Raw genomic sequence first — 19802 nt, 5'->3', positions numbered from 1 at the left:
AAGAAGTTAAAAGTTGTTTGTTGTAGACACGTTATGCGGAGAGATAACATCTTGTCAGACTTGCTATATGGAAAGGAGGAGGGAAAGAAAGGAAGAGGAAGGCAAAGAACAAGGTGGCTGGATAACCAACAACTGGACCAAGCTGGACAAGACTAGGGATGTTGCGGACAAGTGTCGGGACAGAGCAGTGTGGAGGGAAGTCGTCCACCATCTGGAAATTCCAGATGCGAACTGATGACGACGACTAACCCTTTAGTCAAATTAAGAATTATAAACCTAAATTGTTTAGTTCCATATGGTGTACTGTCTGTTATTTCCTGGTACTGATTTGTAACAGGGGAACAAATCACACAGCATCCATGCAAACAGGAGGTTTTACACCTCAATCTCATATGTTTGGTGGGTCCAGAGATTGTTTTCCCTGGATTTACACACCCGACAGAACCTGAGGGGTGCACTTATATTATTAACATACTCCATTAATGATAAAGTTAGAAACATAGAAAACCTACAGCACAATACAGGCCCTTCGGCCCACAATGCTGTGCTGAACATGTAGTTACTTTAGAAATTACTAGGGTTACCCATAGCCCTTTATTATGTTACCCTACAGGTCTACTGCAGCCGGTGCTCCTGGCACTGCCTCCTCTACATTGGCGAGACCCAATCGCACTGCTTTGTCCAACACCTTTACAGGCAGGATCTCCCAGTGGCCAGCCATTTTGATTCCACTCCCAATTCCCATTCCAACATATCGTCCATAGCCTCCTCTGTTGCCATGATAAGGCCACTCTCAGGTTGGAGGAGCAACAGCTTATATTCCCTCTGAGTAGCCTCCAATCTGATGGCAAGAACATTGATATCTCCAACTTCTTGTAATTTCTGCCTCTCTACCTTCTCTTTCTTTTTAAACCCCATTCTGTCTCCCCTCTTACCCTTCTCATCTGCCCATCACCTCCCTTTGGTGCCCCTCCTCCTTCCCTTTCTCCCATAGTCCACTCTTTTTCTATCAGATTCCTTTTTCTTCAGCCCTTTATCCTTTCCCTTTAAGTCCTGTTGATAAAGCTGGAGTGAGTCAAATAACACCATTTTAAGTTTCATGATTATAAATGTAGTTTTCATATCTTGCCCAAATAGTTCAGGAAGTTTACGCATTCAACAGACGGACAATGGAAGAGTCTTATTCCATTGTTGGTGGGTTAGCCCAGGGAACACATGGAATGTGCCTTGATTGGCTTTAATATAGAGACATAGAGAAATACAGCACGGGGCCAGATCCTTTGGCCCATCTAGTCTGTGCTGAAACCACTTAAATTGCCTATGCCTATCGACCTGTACCGGGACCATAGCCCTCCATATCCCTACTATCCATGTACCTATTCAAATTTCTCTTAAACATTGAAATCGAGCTCACATGCACCACTTGAGCTGGCAGCTCATTCCACACTCTCATGGCCCTGAGTGGAAGAAGTTTCCCTCATGATCCCCTTAAACTTCTCAGCTTTCACCCTTAACCCATGACCACCAGTGGAAAAAGCCTGCTTGCATTTACCCTATTTATGCTCATAATTTTGTATAACTATCAAATGTCCTTTCAATCTTCTACGTTCTAAAGAATACAGTCTTAAACTATTCAATTTTTCCTTAGAACTCAGGTTCCTCAGACTTGGCAACATCGTTGTTGGTTAAAAAGTTAAAAGTTAAAGTCTGTCCCAAGCCTTATTGGCTCATCAGGGTGGAGCTTATGCCAGTTTCCGTGGCGTGAAGCGACTGAGAGTACGAGATTCCCCCCTAGATAGGACGCCAGTCTATCACGAGGCTTGTTGGTGAGGGAAGAAAATTAATCCTGATTAAAACTTCTATAGATGTGCCGTGGAGAGTATTCTGTCTGGTATGGGGGGGGCTACTGCACAGGACTGAAAGAAGCTGCAGAGGATTGTAAATCTAGTCAGCTCCATCTGGGTACTAGCCTACAAAGTACCCAGGACATCTTCAGGGAGCGGTGTCTCAGAAAGGCAGTGTCCATTATTAAGGACCTCCAGAACACAGGGCATGCCCTTTCTCACTGTTACCATCAGGTAGGAGGTACAGAAGGCTGAAGGCACACACTCAGCAATTCAGGAACAGCTTCTTCCCCTCTGCCATCCGATTCCTGAATGGACAATGAACCCTTGGACACTACCTCACTTTTTTTTCATATACAGTATTTATGTTTTCGCATGTTTTTAATAATCTATTCAATGTACGTATACTGTAATCGATTTACATGTTTATTTATTTATTATTATTTTATTTTATGTATTATTATATTTTTTCTTCTAGATTATGTATTGTATTAAACTGCTGCTGCTAAGCTGACAAATTTCACGTGTCGGTGATAATAAATGTGATTCTGATTCTGATTTTTCTACAGGGAAGTACTGTATTGTAATATTATTTACAAGTGTATGCCACCAGCACGCGTATACAGTACATCCTAACAGAATGCCTGTCACACCCACCCCACTCTCCAACTCACAGACACACTCTCATCCTGCACTGGTCACTTGTTATCTTTCAGTGCTGCTGTTTCACATATCTATACGACTGCTTGTTTTACTATAATAGTAAAATAGTAAAATGTCGATTTCAGGCCATGCCGCTCAGAGATTTGTGCTGATATTATTCAGTGACTGTACGTGCTGGATCGTGACTGTGTGTGCTGTACGTGACTGTGTGTGATGGATTGTGACTGAGTGTGATGTACGTGACTGAGTGTGATGGATCGTGACTGAGTGTGATGGATTGTGACTGTGTGTGATGGATCGTGACTGAGTGTGATGGATTGTGACTGAGTGTGATGTACATGACTGTGTGTGCTGTACGTGACTGAGTGTGATGGATCGTGACTGAGTGTGATGGATCGTGACTGAGTGTGATGATCGTGACTGAGTGTGCTGTACATGACTGTCTGTGATGGATTGTGACTGTGTCTGCTGGATCGTGACTGAGTGTGATGTACGTGACTGAGTGTGATGTACGAGACTGAGTGTGATGGATCGTGACTGAGTGTGATGGATCGTGACTGAGTGTGCTGTACGTGACTGAGTGTGATGGATCGTGACTGTGTGTGCTGGATCGTGACTGAGTGTGATGGATCGTGACTGAGTATGATGGATCGTGGCTGTGTGTGCTGGATCGTGACTGTGTGTGCTGGATCGTGACTGAGTGTGCTGGATTGTGACTGTGTGTGATGGATTGTGACTGAGTGTGATGTACGTGACTGAGTGTGATGGATCGTGACTGAGTGTGATGGATTGTGACTGTGTGTGATGGATCGTGACTGAGTGTGATGGATTGTGACTGAGTGTGATGTACATGACTGTGTGTGCTGTACGTGACTGAGTGTGATGGATCGTGACTGAGTGTGATGGATCGTGACTGAGTGTGATGATCGTGACTGAGTGTGCTGTACATGACTGTCTGTGATGGATTGTGACTGTGTGTGCTGGATCGTGACTGAGTGTGATGTACGTGACTGAGTGTGATGTACGAGACTGAGTGTGATGGATCGTGACTGAGTGTGATGGATCGTGACTGAGTGTGCTGTACGTGACTGAGTGTGATGATTCGTGACTGTGTGTGCTGGATCGTGACTGAGTGTGATGGATCGTGACTGAGTATGATGGATCGTGGCTGTGTGTGCTGGATCGTGACTGTGTGTGCTGGATCGTGACTGAGTGTGCTGGATTGTGACTGTGTGTGATGGACCATGACTGAGTGTGCTGTACGTGACTGAGTGTGATGGATGGTGACTGAGTGTGATGGATCGTGACTGAGTATGATGGATTGTGACTGAGTGTGCTGGATTGTGACTGTGTGTGATGGATCGTGACGGAGTGTGCTGGATCGTGACTGAGTGTGATGGATCGTGACTGAGTGTGATGGATTGTGACTGAGTGTGATGGATCGTGACTGAGTGTGTTGGATAGTGACTGAGTGTGCTGTACGTGACTGAGTGTGATGGATCGTGACTGAGTGTGATGGACCGTGACTGAGTGTGCTGTACGTGACTGAATGTGCTGTACGTGACTGAGTGTGATGGATTGTGACTGAGTGTGATGGATCGTGACTGAGTGTGATGGATTGTGACTGAGTGTGATGGATTGTGACTGAGTGTGATGGACCATGACTGAGTGTGCTGTACGTGACTGAGTGTGATGGATGGTGACTGAGTGTGATGGAATGTGACTGAGTGTGCTGTACGTGACTGAATGTGCTGTACGTGACTGAGTGTGATGGATTGTGACTGAGTGTGATGGATCGTGACTGAGTGTGCTGTACGTGACTGAGTGTGATGGATCGTGACTGTGTGTGATGGATCGTGACTGAGTGTGCTGTACGTGATTGAGTGTGATGGATCGTGACTGAGTTTGCTGTACCTGACTGAGTGTGATGGATCGTGACTGAGTGTGCTGTACGTGACTGAGTGTGATGGATCGTGACTGTGTGTGCTGGATCGTGACTGTGTGTGATGGATCGTGACTGAGTGTGCTGTACATGACTGAGTGTGATGGATCGTGACTGAGTGTGATGGATCGTGACTGAGTGTGATGGATCGAGACTGAGTGTGATGGATCATGACTGAGTGTGCTGTACGTGACTGAGTGTGATGGATCGTGACTGTGTGTGCTGGATCGTGACTGTGTGTGATGGATCGTGACTGAGTGTGATGGTTCGTGACTGAGTGTGATGGATCGTGACTGAGTGTGCTGGATCGTGACTGTGTGTGATGGATCGTGACTGAGTGTGATGGATCGTGACTGAGTGTGCTGTACGTGACTGAGTGTGATGGATCGTGACTGTGTGTGCTGGATCGTGACTGTGTGTGATGGATCGTGACTGAGTGTGATGGTTCGTGACTGAGTGTGATGGTTCGTGACTGAGTGTGATGGATCGTGACTGAGTGTGATGGATCGAGACTGAGTGTGATGGATCATGACTGAGTGTGCTGTACGTGACTGAGTGTGATGGATCGTGACTGTGTGTGCTGGATCGTGACTGTGTGTGATGGATCGTGACTGAGTGTGCTGTACATGACTGAGTGTGATGGATCGTGACTGAGTGTGATGGATCGTGACAGAGTGTGATGGATCATGACTGAGTGTGCTGTACGTGACTGAGTGTGATGGATCGTGACTGTGTGTGATGGATCGTGACTGAGTGTGCTGTACGTGATTGAGTGTGATGGATCGTGACTGAGTGTGCTGTACGTGACTGAGTGTGATGGATCGTGACTGAGTTTGCTGTACCTGACTGAGTGTGCTGTACGTGACTGAGTGTGATGGATCGTGACTGAGTGTGATGGATCATGACTGAGTGTGCTGTACGTGATGAGTGTGATGGATCGTGACTGAGTTTGCTGTACCTGACTGAGTGTGATGGATCGTGACTGAATGTGCTGTACGTGACTGAGTGTGATGGATCGTGACTGAGTGTGATGGATCATGACTGCGTGTGCTGTACGTGACTGAGTGTGCTGTACGTGACTGAGTGTGATGGATCGTGACTGAGTGTGATGGATCATGACTGAGTGTGCTGTACGTGATGAGTGTGATGGATCGTGACTGAGTTTGCTGTACGTGACTGAGTGTGCTGTACCTGACTGAGTGTGCTGTACGTGACTGAGTGTGATGGATCGTGACTGAGTGTGATGGATCATGACTGAGTGTGCTGTACGTGACTGAGTGTGATGGATCGTGACTGAGTTTGCTGTACGTGACTGAGTGTGATGGATCGTGACTGAGTGTGCTGTACGTGACTGAGTGTGATGGTTCGTGACTGAGTGTGATGGATCGTGACTGAGTTTGCTGTACCTGACTGAGTGTGCTGTACGTGACTGAGTGTGATGGATCGTGACTGAGTGTGATGGATTGTGACTGAGTGTGCTGTACGTGACTGAGTGTGATGTACGTGACTGTGTGTGCTGTACGTGACTGTGTGTGTTGTACGTGACTGAGTGAGCTGTACGTGACTGAGTGTGATGTACGTGACTGTGTGTGCTGTACGTGACTGTGTGTGTTGTACGTGACTGAATGAGCTGTACATGACTGAGTGTGATGTACGTGACTGAGTGTGATGTACGTGACTGAGTGTGCTGTACGTGACTGAGTTTGATGGATCGTGACTGAGTGTGGTGGATCGTGACTGAGTGTGATGGATCATGACTGTGTGTGCTGTACGTGACTGTGTGTGCTGGATCGTGACTGAGTGTGATGTACGTGACTGAGTGTGATGTACGTGATTGAGTGTGATGTATCGTGACTGAGTTTGCTGTACCTGACTGAGTGTGATGGATCGTGACTGAGTGTGCTGTACGTGACTGAGTGTGATGGATCGTGACTGAGTTTGCTGTACCTGACTGAGTGTGCTGTACGTGACTGAGTGTGATGGATCGTGACTGAGTGTGATGGATCATGACTGCGTGTGCTGTACGTGACTGAGTGTGCTGTACGTGACTGAGTGTGATGGATCGTGACTGAGTGTGATGGATCATGACTGAGTGTGCTGTACGTGACTGAGTGTGATGGATCGTGACTGAGTTTGCTGTACCTGACTGAGTGTGATGGATCGTGACTGAGTGTGCTGTACATGACTGAGTGTGATGGATCGTGACTGAGTGTGATGGATCGTGACTGAGTGTGATGGATCATGACTGAGTGTGCTGTACGTGACTGAGTGTGATGGATCGTGACTGTGTGTGGTGGATCATGACTGAGTGTGCTGTACGTGACTGAGTGTGCTGTACCTGACTGAGTGTGCTGTACGTGACTGAGTGTGATGGATCGTGACTGAGTGTGATGGATCATGACTGAGTGTGCTGTACGTGACTGAGTGTGCTGTACGTGACTGTGTGTGATGGATCGTGACTGAGTGTGATGGATCATGACTGAGTGTGATGGATCGTGACTGAGTGTGATGGATCATGACTGAGTGTGCTGTACGTGACTGAGTGTGATGGATCGTGACTGAGTTTGCTGTACGTGACTGAGTGTGCTGTACCTGACTGAGTGTGCTGTACGTGACTGAGTGTGATGGATCGTGACTGAGTGTGATGGATCATGACTGAGTGTGCTGTACGTGACTGAGTGTGCTTTACCTGACTGAGTGTGATGGATCGTGACTGAGTGTGATGGATCATGACTGAGTGTGCTGTACGTGACTGAGTGTGATGGATCGTGACTGAGTTTGCTGTACGTGACTGAGTGTGATGGATCGTGACTGAGTGTGCTGTACGTGACTGAGTGTGATGGTTCGTGACTGAGTGTGATGGATCGTGACTGAGTTTGCTGTACCTGACTGAGTGTGCTGTACGTGACTGAGTGTGATGGATCGTGACTGAGTGTGATGGATCGTGACTGAGTGTGCTGTACGTGACTGAGTGTGATGTACGTGACTGTGTGTGCTGTACGTGACTGTGTGTGTTGTACGTGACTGAGTGAGCTGTACGTGACTGAGTGTGATGTACGTGACTGTGTGTGCTGTACGTGACTGTGTGTGTTGTACGTGACTGTGTGAGCTGTACGTGACTGAGTGTGATGTACGTGACTGAGTGTGATGTACGTGACTGAGTGTGCTGTACGTGACTGAGTTTGATGGATCGTGACTGAGTGTGGTGGATCGTGACTGAGTGTGATGGATCATGACTGTGTGTGCTGTACGTGACTGTGTGTGCTGGATCGTGACTGTGTGTGTTGTACGTGACTGAGTGTGATGGATTGTGACTGAGTGTGATGTACGTGACTGTGTGTGCTGGATCGTGACTGTGTGTGTTGTACGTGACTGAGTGTGATGGATTGTGACTGAGTGAGCTGTACGTGACTGAGTGTGATGTACGTGACTGAGTGTGATGGATCGTGACTGAGTGTGCTGTACGTGACTGAGTGTGATAGATTGTGACTGTGTGTGCTGGATCGTGACTGTGTGTGTTGTACGTGACTGAGTGTGATGGATTGTGACTGAGTGAGCTGTACGTGACTGAGTGTGATGTACGTGACTGAGTGTGATGGATCGTGACTGAGTGTGCTGTACGTGACTGAGTGTGATAGATTGTGACTGTTTGTGCTGGATCGTGACTGAGTGTGCTGGATCGTGACTGAGTATGATGGATCGTGACTGTGTGTGCTGTACGTGACTGTGTGTGCTGTACGTGACTGAGTTTGATGGATCGTGACTGAGTGTGGTGGATCGTGACTGAGTGTGATGGATCATGACTGTGTGTGCTGTACGTGACTGTGTGTGCTGGATCGTGACTGTGTGTGTTGTACGTGACTGAGTGTGATGGATTGTGACTGAGTGTGATGTACGTGACTGTGTGTGCTGGATCGTGACTGTGTGTGTTGTACGTGACTGAGTGTGATGGATTGTGACTGAGTGAGCTGTACGTGACTGAGTGTGATGTACGTGACTGAGTGTGATGGATCGTGACTGAGTGTGCTGTACGTGACTGAGTGTGATAGATTGTGACTGTTTGTGCTGGATCGTGACTGAGTGTGCTGGATCGTGACTGAGTGTGATGGATCGTGACTGAGTATGATGGATCGTGACTGTGTGTGCTGTACGTGACTGTGTGTGCTGTACGTGACTGAGTTTGATGGATCGTGACTGAGTGTGGTGGATCGTGACTGAGTGTGATGGATCATGACTGTGTGTGCTGTACGTGACTGAGTGTACTGTACGTGACTGAGTGTGATGTACGTGACTGAGTTTGATGGATCGTGACTGAGTTTGATGGATCGTGACTGAGTGTGATGGATCGTGACTGAGTGTGATGGATCGTGACTGAGTGTGCTGTACGTGACTGAGTGTGATGTACGTGACTGTGTGTGCTGTACGTGACTGTGTGTGTTGTACGTGACTGAGTGAGCTGTACGTGACTGAGTGTGATGTACGTGACTGAGTGTGATGTACGTGACTGTGTGTGCTGTACGTGACTGTGTGTGTTGTACGTGACTGTGTGAGCTGTACGTGACTGAGTGTGATGTACGTGACTGAGTGTGATGTACGTGACTGAGTGTGCTGTACGTGACTGAGTTTGATGGATCGTGACTGAGTGTGGTGGATCGTGACTGAGTGTGATGGATCATGACTGTGTGTGCTGTACGTGACTGTGTGTGCTGGATCGTGACTGAGTGTGATGTACGTGACTGAGTGTGATGTACGTGACTGAGTGTGCTGTACGTGACTGAGTTTGATGGATCGTGACTGAGTGTGGTGGATCGTGACTGAGTGTGATGGATCATGACTGTGTGTGCTGTACGTGACTGTGTGTGCTGGATCGTGACTGAGTGTGATGTACGTGACTGAGTGTGATGTACGTGACTGTGTGTGCTGGATCGTGACTGTGTGTGTTGTACGTGACTGAGTGTGATGGATCGTGACTGAGTGAGCTGTACGTGACTGAGTGTGATGTACGTGACTGAGTGTGATGGATCGTGACTGAGTGTGCTGTACGTGACTGAGTGTGCTGTACGTGACTGAGTGTGATAGATTGTGACTGTTTGTGCTGGATCGTGACTGAGTGTGCTGGATCGTGACTGAGTGTGATGGATCGTGACTGAGTGTGATGGATCGTGACTGAGTATGATGGATCGTGACTGTGTGTGCTGTACGTGACTGAGTGTGATGGATCGTGACTGTGTGTGCTGTACGTGACTGTGTGTGCTGTACGTGACTGAGTTTGATGGATCGTGACTGAGTGTGGTGGATCGTGACTGAGTGTGTTGGATCATGACTGTGTGTGCTGTACGTGACTGAGTGTGATGGATCGTGACTGTGTGTGCTGTACGTGACTGAGTGTGATGGATCGTGACTGAGTGTGATGTACGTGACTGAGTGTACTGTGTTTTGTATCTTGGCCCCGGAGGAACATTTTTTTCCTTTAGCTGTATATATGTGTTTGGTTGAATGACAATAAACTTGATCTAATTCTGTACTTTTTACAACATCTTCCTGTTTAGGCAAAGCTGAAAGATTCAAGCTCCAGTCAACACACCAAGGAAACTGAGAATGGTGAGACTTTAATGGGAATGGGCATAATGAAGGATTCATATACGTAATGGAAGCATGAAGTTTCTACCTCTAGTGAACAGAAATGCTGGCCAGTGCAGGTTGAACCATCAGCTTCTGAAACCCTCTGTATTCTGCCCATTAAATAAAATCACAAGCATTGGAAAACTGAATTCCCCTGAGCTGAATCTTTAACCCAACCATAAGAGGCAGCTGTAGCAGTACCGTGAATGTGATTAAATATCCTGGGCTATGTTCTATAGCAGATATTGTGTCATTGGAACAGCAAAAATGGTAGGAAAATGAGGTAAAAAAGCATAATAAATCAGCCTTTCAGTAAGTTAATGGCGTGCTTGGATGTAGGGTCAACCCAAGGTGTGATTGGTTTTTAATGTATTTTTTACAATCACAAGACCCTGCTGCACATTAAGAACTTTAAGCACTGCAGGTCTACGCCATCAGCGAGTTGCTCATTGGTGGAGAAACTGAAGGAGCTGGTCTTGGTCTGGACCGTGATGCCGCCTGTGACAGAGAGGCGTCGATATCCGAAGGAGGTGTGCAGTCTAATAGCGAGTGATCGTCTTAGTCGCTTTTCTTATGATCACAAAACCCTTTAGGACATTGTTAATGTGGAATGCTGCAAGTGCAATTCACTGATTTATTGGTGGGCAGAGCGGATGCTGCACGGCTCGGTCACAGCGAGGACTAGGCCTCAGGCCGCGGAGTTGTAGCCCCCAGAGGGTGGTGGCAGAGTCGGCACTCCAGTGGGTGCTGCAGCTGTCTTGTCAGTGGAGTGCCGTAGACGAGGTGGCACGGCATCCGTGCTGGAGTTGGTACTTCTCCTGGTCTTCGCTCGACAGCTGCAGCATTCTTTTTTTTGTGGCTGTCTTTTCCTGCTATCATATATCTGCTTGCTATCTTACATGTGTTACGTGTGTCTTGTGCTCTGTATGACTGTGTTTTGCACCATGGCCCTGGAGCAATGCTGTTTCGTTTGGGTGTATTCATGGGTATTCGTGTATGGTTGAATGACAATTAAACTTGAACTTGATGATGGGAAGGCAGAGCAGACTAGATGGGCCAAATGGCCTAACTCTTCTCCTGTGTCTTATAGTTTTATGGTCTTAATACCTGGCCAATTTGTTGGAGTGTCTCTCTGACATACAGTCTGAAATAAATGCTTGTAAAAAGTTAATGTAAAGAAAAATGCATGTCACAACTGAATTTCATGGTAAGTTGAGCTGAAGAGATAACAAATATGATTCTGATATTGGTTCTTCTGGGGAGACTATGTTGGCCAACCACTTGGTGGAACATCTCCATTCGGTCCACAAAAGTTTTCGGCAGTTTCCAGGAGCCTGTATCTTTCATTTGGCCTCCCATTTCCACTTTAACTTGCTTGCCTTGCTTTAAGTAAATTCAAACTACACCCATAGTTTTGGACCCCCATGTTTCATTTTAATTGAAGCTACAAAACATAACATTGGTGCAGAGGTGTTTTTAAAATGAACCTGAGATAGCTACCAACCTGTTAGAGCAAAGTGAGATGTTTGCAGTAAAAAAAGCAGCTTAGTACAGCTCAGCAGATAGAGAGACGGTTAAGTTTCACAAAAGCAACTAGCACGTATTCTTTGGAAGGAAAGACTCAATTGATTTTTTAAAAGAAAACTTAGAAAACAGAAGAATTCAGGGTTCATAAAGAGTGAGTACCAGATGATAATAATCATTAAAAAAGTCAGAAATTGATATTGTAAAGATTGACGAGTTTGATTACATCATAGGTAATTGGTTCATGTATACTAACCTATTGGAACAGTATTTTGAAGCAAATGAAATAACCAATGGGGAATGAGTGCCAATTTTGCTAAGGTGCTTTAAGGTTATTGAATGAACTTCAAGTGGGAGACAAAAAGTTGCTTTTAAAAGTAGATGCAAAGACCAAAGCCCAGCTGGATGGATGGAAGGCCAAAAAGAAAGGAGTCATTGGAGATAGAAAAACAGAGAATTTTTCAGATAATGTTGTGGATGAGGAAACCAAGTGCAGAGATCAGATCGTAAAGGGTGCAATAGGCCTCTATTAATGAGCCCAGTGAACTAACTGCACCTTCCTAAGATCACGATACACAAACCAGAAGAATAAAAAGGAGTGAAGAGATGGAGACGAAAGGTGTCCAGAGCTGTCAGAACAACTTCCTGCAGTCCCAGAGACAAGTCCGACAAGCACCACAGAGGAGGTCCCAGACCCTGAGATTGTTTCACAGCCACAGGCCTCCCCTGCCAGAGTGACCACCCTGTCAGGAAAGGCATTATCCCACAAGAGTAAGAAATCCTCCACAGTCATTAAATCTTTAGGCCTGAACGGAATAATTTAAAATTTGCTATGCTATGTATGTCTGTATAGTAGATGTATTATATAGTATGTTGTGTATGTAGCTGAGATGCACTCTATAATGAGTTAGAATTTTCTAGCGAAGCAGGAAGGAGTTGTGTATTTAATATTTTAATTATATTTGAATAATCTTGTTTATATATTATTTGATTAAACATTCTTGTTCGTTTAAATAATTAATTACGGGTTATATGTAAAAATGGTAATTACAAATGTCATCATGCTACCACAATACATGCACACCTCACTTAAAGTAAACTTGAACTACACCCATATTTTTGGACTTCCGTGTTTCACTTGAATTAATTTAATGTTTTAAGTTACAAAGCATAACATACCTCACTTTTCGAAAAGACATTTTTCCAATTTATGAATTCCATCCAGAGAATTATTCCAGAGAATGGGTACACAGGACATAGGACATTACTGCACAGCACACAATGTTGTGTTATTCTTCTAACCTGCTCTAAGTTCAATCTAACCCTTCTCTCCCACATAACCTTCCATTTTTCTTTCATCCACGTGCCTATCTAAAAGTCTCTTTAAAAATCCCTAATGATGATGCCTCTATCACCAGCTCTGGTAGTGTGTTCCACACACCCATCAATCTTTGTGTTAAAAAACTTACCTCTGACTCCCTCCTACACTTTCCTCCAATTGCCTTAAAATTATGCCCCCTTATGTTAGCCATTTTTACACAGGAACAAAGTCTCTGGCTATCCACTCAGTCTATATCTCTTATCATTTTGACCTCTTATTTATTACCTCTATCATCTTCCTTCAGTCCAAAGTGAAAAGTCATTTGCTCAACCATTCCTCTTAAGATGTGCCCTTTAATCCAGGCAGCATCCTGATAAATCTCTGCACCCTCTCTAAAGCTTCCCCATTCTTCCTATATTGAGACAAGCAGAATTCAACACAATATTCCAAGTGTGGTCTAACTAATTACAACATTTTCTTTCCTTTCATTTTGTAGTGTACATACTTTTTCCCCTACTGCAATTTCAGAAGTCTTCAGCTCCCATTTCGACCTCCTCTTCAATAACATTTTCCCTTTTTCAACCTGCACTATTGCCCCTATATCCTCTACTCGCTCCTGGAATTCATCCTATCATGGACCTTTCCTTTGGTTCTCTTTGCAGCTCTTCACCTGATCTTAACATTTCCCTCGACTCATGATAGATCACTGATCTGAATCCCCACCCAGTTTTGCCTCCCCCATAGATGCTATCTGAACAAAGTATCCAGCATTTCTTTTAATGACATGGAACATAAGATAAAGATTAGCATTATTTGTTGCACGTACATTGAAACATGCCAAGAAATGTTGGTGACCAGTGGTGTGCCTCAAGGATCTGTTCTAGGACCCTTACTCTTTGTGATTTTTATAAATAACCTGAATGAGGAAGTGGAGGGATGGGTGTGAAGTGATTCATTTTGGTAGGTCAAATATGATGGCAGAATACAGTATTAATAGTAAGACTCTTGGCAGTGTGGAGGATCAGAGGGATCTTGGGGTCCGAGTCCATAGTACGCTCAAAGCAGCTGCACAGGTTGACCCTATGGTTAAGAAGGCATATGGTGTATTGGCCTTCATCAATTGTGGAATTGAATTTAGGAGCTGAGAGGTAATGTTGTTGCTATATAGGACCCTGGTCAGACCCCACTTGGAGTACTGTGCTCAGTTCTGGTGCCCTCACTACAGGAAGGATGTGGAAACCATAGAAAGGGTGCAGAGGAGATTTACATAATGTTGCCTGGACTGGGGAGCATGCCTTATGAAAACAAGTTGAGTGAACTCGGCCTTTTCTCCTTGGAGTGACAGAGGATGAGAGGTGACCTGATAGAGGTGTATAAGATGATAAGAGGCATTGATCGTGTCGATAGTCAGAGACTTTTTCCTAGGGCTGAAATGTTTGCCACAAGAGGACACAGGTTTAAGGTGCTTGGGAGTAGGTACAGAGGAGATGTCAGGGGTAAGTTTTTTACTCAGAGAGTGGTGAGTGCGAGGAATGGGCTGCTGGTAATGGCGGTGGAGGCGGATACGAAAGGGTCTTCTAAGAGACTTTTCGATAGGTACATGGAGCTTTGAAAAATAGAGGGCTATGGGTAACACTAGTAATTTCTAAGGTAGGGACATGTTTGGCACAACTTTGTGGGTCGAAGGTCCTGTATTGTGCTGTAGATTTTCTATGTTTCTACGTTTCTAAATGCTTCACTTACATCAAGTCAAATCAGAGAGGGTTGTGCTGGGTTGTCATGCCTGCAACTCACTAGCTCTAAATGTACATCTTTGGGATGTGGGAGGAAACTGGAGCCAAACTAGTCAGAGGAAGCATGTGCAGACTGCTTACAGAAGCTGTAAAATGTTATGCTAACCACCACACTACTGTGCAGTCGCATAGAACAATACAGCTCAGGAACAGGTCCTTTAGCCCCTCAGGTCAGTGCCATAAGGCACAGGTCATTCGGATTATCGAATCTGCTCCATAACCACAACACCAAGTTAAATTGCACATGTCTATATCCTTCTGTTCCCTGCCTATTCATGTAGATGGTTCTTTTAATTATCAGTTGTGTCTTTCACTGTGTTAGAATGCATAAATTGCTTGTATCTCTAAATGATGCTCGTTTTAACTTATGCAACACACACCAAATGGTGGTAGAACGCAGCAGGCCAGACAGCATCTATAGGAAGAAGCACAGTCGACGTCTCGGCCTAAAACGTCGACAGCGCTTCTCCCTATAGATGCTGCCTGGCCTGCTGTGTTCCACCAGCATTTTGTGTGTGCTGTTTGAATTTCCAGCATCTGCAGATTTCCTCGTGTTTGCTCATTTTAACTTGCTTTTTTCATTTCTAGTACTTAACCTACGTGATGGTTTTGATGATGCTGGGAAGAGGAAGAAAGATGAATCATTCCAATTTGGGCAAACGCAGAACTCTTCATTAGCAACTCTAGAGGTAGAGTCAAAAAAGAGAATGCTTTATTGTTCATGACCAAAATTTACCGATTCTGCCTTTCACACTCACTTAAGCCTAATTAGTCATGGCCACACATCATCTATGCAAATGACTTGTGAGGTGACAAGCAATGCACAAAGCATAAAACTTAAATATATTGTCCAATGAAAAAAGTATAATAATTTTAAACTTAATCTGCCATTAACTTGCAGAGGGTGATAAATCTCTGAAATTCACTGCACTGCTGGGTTGTGAAGGGTAGACCAATGCAGATATTTAGAAATGAGCAAGATAACTTTTTAAAAGATTATGGAATTGAAGGTTGTGAGAAGCTGTCTGGCCTGCTGTGTTCTGCCAGCATTTTGTGTTTTTATTTATTTCCAGCATCTGCAGATTCACTCATGTTGCATATAAATTAACGTATGCATTGTGACTTTGCACTTTGAATTTAAAATATTTATCTAACCCTGGGGAAGTCATTGACAATACTACAACTGGAATATCTTTCCCCAAAAGTAAATTAAATCAAATCAAAGTAAATTTCACTATATACAACCCCGAGACTCGTTTTCATGTAGGCATTCACAGTTAATACAAAGAAATGGAACAGAATCAATGAAAGCACACACAACAACTACGGACAAAAAACAATATGCAAAAGACAACAAACTGTGCAAATCCAAAAAAGAGAAAATGAAGTAATGATACTAAGAAATAAATAAGCAATAAGTATCAAGAATATGAGTTTTAGTGCCCTTAAAATTGAATTTATAGATAGTCCATAGGCTGTGGAATCAGTTCAGTATTGTGGTAAGTATAGTTATCCCCTCTGGTTCAAGAGCCTGATAGGGGATGGGTAATAACGGTTCCTGACCCTGGTGGTGTGGGACTTGAGCATGGTCCTGCTCTCCTGCATGAGTACTCCCTGTAAGACTGCTCAATGGGGAGGGTACTGCCTATAGTGGACTGGACTGTATCTACTACTTTTTGCATGCTTTTCTTCGTTCAAGGGCAATGGTGCTCCCCTGTACTAATGGAGACTGGTGTCTGTGGTGGAGATGTTGTTGCCAATCTGAACTAACGTGTCTACAAGTGAGGAAATCAAGGATCCACTTGCAAAAGGAGATCTAGATCTTAGAGCTGACTGATTAGTTTTGAAGGATTGATAGTACTGAATGCAGAGCTGTAGTCAGTGAAGAGCATCCTGATGTGTGCATCTTCACTGTCCAGTGCAGCCCTAGCACACTAGCAAAGATGATTCTATGAGCTGAAACTCATAGGACTGAATTTCTCTTCGGTGAAATCATGCGGCTTTAAAGTGCTATTGTAATATTCACATGTCTTACGCCTTCAGAGGGCCATTGCTTACGCTGGATGAAAGAGTTGGAAAATGCTTTATATTTAATTTAAACAAAAACTAAGCCTTCTCCAAAAGATAAGTGGAACAGGTTTCCAGAGGAGGTTCACAAGGATGATTCCAGGAATGAAAGGGTTATCATATGAGGAACATTTGGTGGCTCTGGGTCTGTAATCGCTGGACTTTTTAGAACGATGAGGGGGGATCTCATTGAAACCTTATGAATGCTGAAAGGCCTAAACAGAATAGATGTGAAAAGGATGTTTCCCATGGTGGGGGAGTCTAGGACAAGAGGGCACAGCCTCAGGATAGAGGGGTGTCCATTTAAAACAGAGATGTGGGGAGATTTCTTTAGCCAGAGGGTGGTGAATTTGTGGAATTTATTACCACAGACAGCTGTGGAGGCCAGGTTGTTAGGTGTATTTAAGGCAGAGATCGATAGGTTATTGATTGGACACAGTATCAGATGTTATGGGGTGAAGGCCGGGGAGTAGGGCTCAGTAGGGGAATAAAAGATCAGCCATGATAAAATGGCGGAGCAGACTCAATGGGCCGAATAGCATTATCCTGCCTCTATGTCTTATGGCCTTATGGAAATATTTAATTAGTTATCTACCTGAGTTAAATATTTAATTATTGGAGGTTCAGTAATGCGCAGAGACATGTAATCAGTGATTAAACTGAGGTTATTTATATTTTCACGTGCATGCCTGAACCTGTTCCTCGCTCATTCCACAATTAGTTTGTCCCTTTTATGTGAAAGAATAAAAATAATACAATTATAATTACTTGAAGATAAATGGCAGATATTTGTCTACTTCCTAATTACACAACTAATATATATGGGAAACATTTAAGCAATCAACACAAGTTCTTTGATGATGTGAATTGGCGATGGGTGTCATTATTGACACCCAAGGAGAAATGGATTTCAAACCCACGTTTTGTACCCACAGCTTAGACCATAAGACCATAACACCATAGGAGCAGAATCGGGCCATTTTGTCCCATCGAGTCTGCTCCACCATTCTATCATGACTGATTTATTATCTCTCTCAACCCCATTTTTCTTTGACACCCATACTAATCAAGAACCTATCAACTTCCACTTTAGACATATCCAATAACTTGGCCTCCACAGTCATCTTTGGCAATGAATTCCACAGATTCAGTCACCCTGTGGCTAAAGAAATTCCTCACATCTCTGTTTTAAAGAAAGATTCTTCTATTTTTAGGCTATGTTCTCTGGTCCTAGATTCCACATTATAGGAAACATCCTCTCCATGTCCACTCTATTTAGGCCTTTCAATAGAATTCATTTGGGTCCCCCCTTATTCTTCTAAACGTCAATGAGTACAGGTCCAGAGACATCAAATATTCCTCATACATTAACCCTTTTTGTCCCAGTATCAGTCTCGTGAACTTCCTCTGGACCCTCTCCAATGCCAGCAACAATTCTCGCTAAACTGCTTGCTCTATTCCTTGGAAAGCATCGGGATATAAATTTTATGCAATAATACTTGGAATAAATATTGTGGCAAGCATTTGGTTTATGATGACAGATGCGAGAAGCTCGTTTAGCTCAACTGCCAGTTTTATTGCAGTAAGCTCACAAACAGACCAGGAGCTATGGCCCAGGGAGAGAACCGCTCAGTCTCTATAGATGAGGAAGTGATTATCACACACCCTGGTTACAGTCAGGGTGACCCACAAACACACATGTGAATAACTGTATAACACGTGCTAAAATGTAACAATAAATGAATTTGAACATCCCACCATAATCCCACAAACGCAATTTAAACCAAGAGCAATAAATAGCGCTGGCTGCCTGGAATGTTGGGCCAAGCTGTCGACCACACCCTGTCCCTGCCCTCCACAATATGTTAGAATCAGAGATATATCACCCATGCAATACAAATCCAAAAAATATTAACTAGAATATAAGAATATAGTCAGAGGTTCAAGCCACTCAGCCCCTCTAGCTCTCCCACCATTCTACACACGGGTACACATTGTACACCTGCTCATTAATGCAAATATCTAAATAGCCAATCATGTGGCAGCAACTCAATGCATAAAAGCATGCAGACATGGTCAAGAGGTTCAGTTGTTGTTCAGACCAAACATCAGAATGGAGATGAAATGTGGTCTAAGTGATTTTGACCATGGAATGATTGTTGGTGCCAGACAGGGTGATTTGAAAATCTCAAGAACTTCCAATCTCCTGGGATTTTCACACAAAACACTATCTAGAGTTTGCAGAGAACGGTGCAAAAAAAATCATCCATGTCACCTACTCTAGAAACTGCCTAGAAATACCCTACCGCATAGTCCCCTATTCTTCTAAGCTCCATGTACTTATCTAAAAGTCTCTTGAAAGACCCTATTGTATCCACTTCTACCACCACCACTGGCAGTGCATTCCACGTACCCACCATTCTCTGTGGGAAAAACTTACCTCTGACATCCCCTCTGTACCTACTTCTAAGCACCTTAAAACTATGTCTCCTTGTGTTAGTCATTTCAACCCTGGGAAAAAGCCTCTGGATTCCACACAATCAACGCCCCTCATCATCTTATACAGCTCTGTCAGGTCACCTCTCATCTTCTGCCACTCCAAGGAGAAAAGGCCAAGTTCATTCAACCTATTCTCATAGGCACATCAATCCAGGCAACATCCTTGTAAGTCTTCCCTGCACTCTTTCTATAGTATTCACATCCTTCCTGTAGTGAGGCGACCAGAACTGAGCACAGTACTCCAAGTGGGGTCTGACCAGGGTCCTATTAGCTGTAACATTACCTCATGGCTCTTGAACTCAGTCCTATGGTTGATGATGCCAAGACACTGTATGCCTTCTTAACAACACTGTCAACCTGCACACAGACCCCAAGATCTCTCTGATCCTCCACACTGCCAAGAGTCTTACCATTAATACTATATTCTGCCACCATATTTGACCTACCAAAATGAACCACTTCACACTTATCTGGGTTGAACTCCATCTGCCACATCTCAGCCCAGTTCTGCATCCTATCAATGTCCT

At 44.4% G+C, this 19802-nt stretch overlaps 1 protein-coding gene across 1 annotated transcript in view; it reads left to right on the top strand.

Annotated features, from left to right (window-relative positions):
• Window positions 1-19802, top strand: part of fer1l6 (fer-1 like family member 6) — a 325837-nt gene that overhangs the window by 250118 nt on the left and 55917 nt on the right. Inside the window, exons 28-29 of the mRNA XM_073053009.1 lie at window positions 9999-10050; window positions 15298-15398. Of these exons, the coding sequence (XP_072909110.1) occupies window positions 9999-10050; window positions 15298-15398 (153 nt within the window). The remainder of the gene's footprint in view (window positions 1-9998; window positions 10051-15297; window positions 15399-19802) is intronic.

This window comes from Hemitrygon akajei, chromosome 1 (genome assembly GCF_048418815.1).
Source record: "Hemitrygon akajei chromosome 1, sHemAka1.3, whole genome shotgun sequence".
In the NCBI taxonomy this organism is placed as follows: Eukaryota; Metazoa; Chordata; class Chondrichthyes; order Myliobatiformes; family Dasyatidae; genus Hemitrygon; species Hemitrygon akajei.
Note: the sequence above shows the minus strand (reverse complement) of the source record. Positions and strands in the feature narration are given on the sequence as shown.